Source organism: Oncorhynchus mykiss, chromosome 8 (genome assembly GCF_013265735.2).
Source record: "Oncorhynchus mykiss isolate Arlee chromosome 8, USDA_OmykA_1.1, whole genome shotgun sequence".
Lineage (NCBI taxonomy): Eukaryota > Metazoa > Chordata > Actinopteri > Salmoniformes > Salmonidae > Oncorhynchus > Oncorhynchus mykiss.
In genome coordinates this window covers 39,046,234-39,053,747 of record NC_048572.1, presented here as the reverse complement: position 1 = coordinate 39,053,747, position 7,514 = coordinate 39,046,234, and the positions used below count along the sequence as shown (strand labels likewise).

The following is a 7,514-nucleotide window of genomic DNA, read 5'->3' as shown; positions in this document are numbered from 1 at the left end:
CAAGGATAGGTCCAATCAGATTAAAATGGATGATTGCAAAAGGTCAGTGAAATATGCAGCTATGAACAGTAACAACCCAGAGATGATGGCGAGACAGAGACGGGTAAATAGAGAGTGCATACGTGGGAGTGTGTGTATATGAGAGAGAGAGAGAGAGAGAGAGAGAGAGAGGTGTTTGGTTTTGTGTGTGTAGGTAGGGGCTTGGATTGGATTGTGTGTGCATCTCTGCGTGTGTGTGTGTGAGCGTCTCTTTGTGTGTGTGTGTGAGAGCGCATCTCTTTGTGTGTGTGTGTGAGCGTCTCTTTGTGTGTGTGTGTGTGGGTGCGTGCGCCGAAGTGTGCATTGGAGCAGCAAGGCTCGGGGAATGGACGTGACGCGACACTGGCTGGCTAGTCTGCTCTACACTCAGGGCGGCACAGCTGGTATCAGTGCCTACAATCAGCAAAGGCGATAGGACTCCTATCAACAGACAACTCCCTGGGAGGAGACAGACGCTATGATTAAACTAAAGGGCACCGGTAATGTCATTAACGCGGTGACACAGGGCTTTTAGGGGAGCACATTCACACTGAGAAACTGCAGTCAAAGGAGCCAAAATGGAGGATTGTTCGGAGGTAAAAAAAACAAAAAACATCAGAAAGCGCAATGATCCCGACTGCACTGTTGAGGGATGACCGTGGCATAGGAGTGATGCCACCTGTCGGAAGACAATACATGAAGAGCTGTTTTAAAGAACCAAGTTGGAGACAGGTAAACTGATGTCCTCTTTTTGTCATTCATTGACTTGCAATCGTTTCTTTGCTACAGACGAAGGGGTATACAAAAATGGGTTCCTTTCCATTGTCATTGAATGCAATAGAAGGCATTAACTGGAAATTGATTGAATTGATTGAACACTACCCATGATTTTTATTGAATTGACAGGAATTAGTATGACATTGACCACCAACTGTGTTGATAACTCAGCAGGATTTATTTTCTGTCCCAGCGGCACACACAACAGGCAGATAAAGGAGTTGGAGGAGGAGAGGAGTGGGTGGAGAAATATGATGCTCACCGCATGCCTCTCTGGTCCTTCGCACCCTGTTTATCGCTGTCCCCGGCCGTCGATAATGATTATCAATATATGACAGTTCGGCATTCGACCGCCACCCCTCTGGGAAACGGGCCCGTCCTCCACAGGGTTCAAACGCACTGATCAACAAGTAAGTTCAGCAGTCTTTGACCATGACCGAACCGTGTGTGTGTGTATGCCCCGAGACATAAACAATATTCCTGGCTGTGGCAATTGGAACAGGTGCCTACAGAGTGAATTGACCTCCATGGATAGCTTGGATGGTTTTACCCAATGTCCTTCATAGACACTTAGAGTGATTGGGATTTCTAGTCTGTAAAGTGGCTGAGGAAGAAAGGTTGGAGATTGCAAAGAAAGAGAGGGGCCAAAGGATTACATTCAAGTAAGTAATTTAGAAGACACTCTTATAAGACACTCTTATAAGGAGTCTAATAAAGAAGACTGAAACAACCTCATGATTCCAGCATGTAATGTAAACATACATGTACTGTAATTACATCTTCAGAAAACAGGTTAGGGGTGAGAGAGTATTCCACGCTTCGTTCGATTTACATCCATAAACCAATTTTCATACCTCACACTGAAGCCTACGTGTCAATAATACAACTCTAATCTTCCAGATGTGGAGAGATATGAAGTAATCTTCCAAAGACAGTGAGAGATGAGAGATGTATGAATTAGGAAACAATACCTGAAGATATTATGCAGAGAGGGTTCTTACCAAGGCCCTGTCTCTATCTATAGTGACTCCCAGGGCCTCTAGTGGTAAATCAGGGGCTTAATTGTAATCGGTTTTCATTATGGTTCCTACGTCCCACGGCGGAGAAACTCAGCTTTATTGGCAACTTGACACCTCTCAGCTCAAGTGTAAAATAAGGCATGTCTGTTGCCGGTCAAACGCAATCACCGCTAATGAGAAGCAATTATGTTACGATATAATGGCCTGCCTGTCTGAAATTATTTAATGAAAAATGTGTCATCTGTCTGTCTGTTCATCTGTCAAGGCCTGAAGTGAACGCACACACGCAATAACACATATGGAATCATGTAGTAACCAAAAAAGTGTTTAACCAATCAAAATATATTTTATATTTGAGATTCTTCAAAGTTTCCACCCTTTGGCAGCTTTGCACACTCTTGGCATCCTCTCAACCAGTATGTAAACATTATTAAAGTGACCAGTGTTCTATGTCTAGGTACATAGGGAGCAGCCTCTAAGAACAGTCTGATGGCCTTGAGATTGAAGCTGATTTTCAGTCTCTCGGTTCCAGCTTTGATGCACCTGTACTGTGCCATCTTACATCCATAATCCTATATTCCCTAAACCCTATCCTAACCTTAAGCCTAAATCCTAACCCTAAAATAGCTTTTTTCCTCATGGGGACCGGAAAAAATAATTTTCCTAGTTTAACTATCCATGTGAGGACTTCTGATCCCCACAAGGATAGTAAAAAAAAAAACACTCCCTCAGTCCCTAAAGTCATGTTTGATCTCCTGAGTGACAGACAACTGCCAATCCCACCCCTGGTGTGACTGACAGTCTTCCTCTCTCTCCTGTCTCTTCCTGTTCTACCCCAGGAAGCAGCTGGACGATCGATGGACAGAGCACAGGGATTTACCACAGCGTGTCTCCACTCCACTGTCCATCCATTGACCCCCTGGGTTGTTTGACCTTCTGTCCAGTTCTCTACAAGAACTAGTCACTTAAAGTAGATACGGAGGTCCAACCTGGCATCCGGTGTAGATGTAACATAGCAAACATAAATCCAGGACATCCTGCAATTAGTATATGTTATGCTTCGTATGGTGTGTATTAATTTGTGGGATACATTCAACCGAAATGTGTCTTCTGCATTTAACCCAACCCCTCAATCAGAGGTGCAATCGACGTCTTGCTCAAGGGCAGAACGGCAGATTTTCCCAACTTGCCGGCTCAGGGATTCGAACCAGCAACCTTTTGGTTACTGGCCCAACGTTCTTAACCGCTAGGCTAGCGGTTGTGGTCCAGCATTCATTTTGTATGATATGTTATGAATTACAATTTTTATGATCTATTACGAATTGCAATTTGTACAAAAGTTCCGAATTTGCAAAACGTATGATAAATTCCTAATGTTAGGAAGGTGGCTAACATTTGCTAGGCTAGGGGTTAAGGTTAGGGGAAGCTAACATGCTAAGTAGTTGCAAATAAATAGTAAGTAGTTGCAAAGTTGCCAATTAGCTAAAATGCTACAGTTGTCCATGATGATTTGAACACACAACCTTGGGTTTGCTAGACATTCACATTACACGCTCACCCATCGTGGCTGACCAACAACCTTACTTTCATTTTTGCTTTAAATAACCTTCTGTCTAACCGTATCATACTAACTTGAGTGTCTCGGATGTACATTTACTATGTCTAGTCTATGAGACCAGGATGGGAGGTCCAATGGGAATCATATCTGCAAAAAGAGACCAAAGGATTGTCACAGCATTAACAGTTAGATTGTTAAAACATTCTGACGAGGATGTGTTTGCTTATCTGTTTGGTGCACCATTTTGTGTTTTCCTCAGCTGTGACCTTATTGTTGTGTTCACTCCTCCTGTATTTCTGACATTCAGCTATTTGTTATTTTCTCTCTGTTTTCCACCCTCATTTATTTGATATCTTGCTGTGTTGTCGCTCCTGTGCGTCTTGCACTCTGCTCCTTGACTGGGCGTCAGGGAGACAGATGAGGGAGTAAGGCTCAGGGGGAGTAACAGGGAAGGTAGAGCAGAGAAGGATTACTGAGGTGAAACTGCATCCAGGTCAGCATTTCTTTGCTACTAGTCTGGGGTGCTGTCCAGCTTTCATCATTTTGACGACAGAAAAAAAAACAAAGATGTGTGTGTGCGCGACAGCGTGTGAGAGTGTGTGTTAGGATGTGTCGGATTACTGCAGTAAAACCTTGAGCTCAATCCTGGAAGCCTACCTTCTCCTGTCTGTGGTGCAATCGTTCCATAAAACAGCAAGGCTCTGGCACCCTGCCTAACCCTCCTCATCAAACAGGGCTGAGAAGCAGTTCTCTCTCGCTCTCTTGTGGCAAAAGACTGTACCCCCTGGAGGATTTCAATTCCCAGACGGCAGTGCTGCAGCACAATGTGGAACCAGCGATCCAAATGACCCTCTCCCACCTCACTGAGCTCACAGAGGAGTCTATATGCGCGCATGAGTCAACCAACCAAATACAGAAAATACAATGTAAAGTGCTTTGAGATCTTGTTGAAAGAGCTATACAAAATTGCAGGAAGATTCAGTACTTCACGTGTGTGTGTGACTCAGTAAATGTGTGAATGGGTCAGGAAGTAGGGAGTCCGAATGTATGGATATATTGACAGGTTGAATGAGTCATCCTCTTGTTATTCTCTCCCTGTCTGTGTCAAAGACTCGCAAGTATGAGCGAATACCTTCTGACCGGCCGATCCATGTCCTTCTGTATGTAGATGGATGACTCAACGATTCCTATTTGTCATGGTGCTCAGCAGGGAGGGAAAGGGGTTCCAAAGCCCACACACGTCACTCAATGCCTGCTCTGTCTGTGTGTGTTGCTCCTGTTTCACCTGATTTCATCATCCCTTTCTCTACGCCTCCAATTAAGCCCCACAGATTCTCTCGTTACACACTGACACATTTAGTCAGACACACACACACACACACACACATATATATATATACACACACAACTAGGCTCGACCTCCCTTCTGCTCAAGGTTGTTTCATAGTTACCCTTCCCTCAGAACATATTTATATCCTATCATAAACACAACAGCTGCCGACTTACAGAACAGACGGCTTTACAATTAATACACACGTCGATGGCAATTACACTGTTACGGAATTTCATAATAAAGGACAGGTTTGCCATCGTGCTTTTCATTGAAAGAAGGTGAACAAGCTGCCAGGCATAGAAGGTTTTCCTGCACCTCAGTGGAAAGGGAAACAAACAAGAGAAAAACTGAAAATAACAATGATGAAATGAAAAGCGAGGGAGAGCAGAGGAAAAGGAAGCAGGGAACGCTCTGTGCCTGGAACAGGGTTTAGTGGATTAGCTCCGTCATGCGGCTACGGGGGGAAATAAGGGTTGTGTTGGCTGGATGAGGCCTGACTGCCAGGCTGAACAGACACACACACAGTCTGGACAGCACAGGCCTATGTGAGTACTCTCTTATTACGGTCTGCAGCTAGGTAGAACACACACTGACTGACAAGATACATACGTACATATTATCACACAATGTAGAGGTCTATGGTGACCTTGCCTACAATAACGACACTGTCATGTAGTGTTGTTGTAGGCCATAGGAACATGCCAGAATTCTCCATAAGGATGTGTGAGGTGAGCCATCTACAACCAAACAATGGAATAGCTCTGTACACCCTTGCGCCGCTGACTCAACCTGCAACAAACACACACACATTTGCACGCATTAACATGTGCACTCACACAATAGTTTCTTCTGGCACAAAATATAACTATTCATTATTGTCAACCTTGAGAATCCCATAGCATTTCGAAGGCTTTTAGATTAGAGCACCGATGAGGGTTTATTAAGCATTAACACCACTAGATGGCACCATTGCCCCTTTCTTTTTCATTTGATTTCCCGTTCCTCAGCACCTGACTAGGATTACACTGACTGGGCTCTCCTCTCCTCAGGACTGTTTGAATACTTTATAAATGCAGCCTTCCTTCCTACCTACACTTCCCTGAAGTCATCATGAATCTGAGTTGATTGGTGGACGTAATAAGGCAGCAGTTTGCTTTCACCTATTCAGTCACTTCTAGATCTGTGCTTACCTCAAGAGAACAAGGAAGGATGCATCTCTGAAGTATTGGACCAGGGCCATTGTCCTACCTGTGAGAAGCTGTACCAAAGATGTCAAGATTGTTGATTCAGGCTTTGACTGTACCACTGTCTCTAACTCAGGGCATCAGAGCTGTAATACTTGTAGTTCAAACATATTCTCTGTTTCCTTCTACTTTGACCAAAGCTGGTTTGCCTGCCATCAACACTACCATTGATCAGGAAGGTGAGCTTATTGGGAATGAACCAAACCAGGCCGCAAATACGAATGGTGCGAGGCAGTCTTAACCAACCAATCAGTCAGTCAGCCAGCCCATAGATGTTTGGTTGAGCCCAACACTTGTGTCTTCCATTGATCTGGTGATCCAGTCAATACTGTGACCTTCAAAACTGCAGATGAATATAAAGGTAAAATCAGTAATGCGTAGGTATTAAAGATGTCCCTGGCGTTCTTTAGAGGGAAGTGATCAATAATTGAGGAAATGACTGACAACTGGGTTCTGTGCATTTTCTATTTCTGTCATTTTGATGTCTGCAATATGTTTTCTTGCAATGGGCAAGATGTTTCACTGTATAGGAGTTACAAGTAAGCAACCTGAGGTTTGAGTCCTCCAGATAGCTGACACAGTGTTTTAATGACAGACAGAAAGAACAGACAACATTGCAGCACTATCAGAATCAGACTGGAATAACAAATACATGTGAATAGTATTTAATGAAGCACTATTTGCAATAAAATAATATTTTCTAAACACTGAAGTAAAAACACTTTAGGTGAATATTGCTCTCTATAAATATTGCTCTATATCGTAACGACTGACTCAGATTGGCTGACAATCAAGGAGGAGGGGTTGGGGACAGTGAAGGCGTACCCAATGGGATCACTTCTTCTTGCTGGCACTTTTGGCCTGCTTGCTGGGTTGCTGGACGGCGTTCTTCTCAAGCTCCACCTGCCTAGCGGCCTCCAGAGCCAACTCTTCCTCCTCCTGACGACGAAGCTCCGCCTCCAGTAGCCGGTTTCGGAACACCTCCCGGGCCGCCAGCACCTTCTGACGCTGCACTCCCAGCGCCACCTGGACAGAGAGAGAGGGAAGGGGACAAAGAAGGCGGTACGAGAGATGGTCAACTGATATCCTAGCCTCACGAGCTGCCTGATCTCGCGAGTTCCCACAAATGGCGAACCATTCATGTAAGCTCGCGTGATCAAGCGGCTCGGAAGGCTACTGATATTCTATCCTGTCCTGTCCCTTTTCCTCTCAAAGTCATAACAGTATGAATCACAGTTTTATACTGTTTGTGCAGAGTTGTTCTGTTCTCTGTGTTGTGTGTATGTGTGTGTGCACGTACCTGTGCGTTATATGTACAACCCCGTTAACCCTGTGCTGACCTGTAGGCCGTCGTACATCTCCAGCTGGCGTCTCTTGAGCTCCTTCCTGTTAGCCTGCTCCTGCCTGCGGTGTTCCAGCACAGTGTCTCTGACCAACCTGAAGCCCTGGATCTGCTCTAAGCGCTCCCTCCGCTGGGCCTCCTCCATCACCTGGTCCTTCAGAACAGGAACCTCCTGCTGCCTCCTACACAGTAGAGCACAGCATACAGGGCAACATGCTTAGTT

The 7,514-nt window shown here is 44.8% G+C and overlaps 1 protein-coding gene and 1 long non-coding RNA gene across 3 annotated transcripts in view; one reads left to right on the top strand and one right to left on the bottom strand.

Moving 5' to 3' along the window:
• The first annotated feature begins 348 nt into the window (after window positions 1–348).
• LOC110531091 lies at window positions 349–2,999 on the top strand. The gene is made up of 3 exons (XR_002474630.2): window positions 349–750; window positions 989–1,205; window positions 2,654–2,999. It is a non-coding gene; the product is annotated as an uncharacterized LOC110531091 (long non-coding RNA).
• A 3,519-nt stretch (window positions 3,000–6,518) lies between these two features.
• The window catches only part of adgb (androglobin), a 117,774-nt gene continuing 116,778 nt past the window's right edge, over window positions 6,519–7,514 (bottom strand). For both annotated transcript variants that reach the window (XM_036985453.1, XM_036985454.1), the window contains exons 35-36: window positions 7,290–7,473; window positions 6,519–6,975 (exon numbers count right to left, since the gene is read on the bottom strand). In XM_036985453.1, coding sequence (XP_036841348.1) covers window positions 6,784–6,975; window positions 7,290–7,473 — 376 coding nt within the window. In that variant the 3' untranslated portion in view covers window positions 6,519–6,783. The remainder of the gene's footprint in view (window positions 6,976–7,289; window positions 7,474–7,514) is intronic.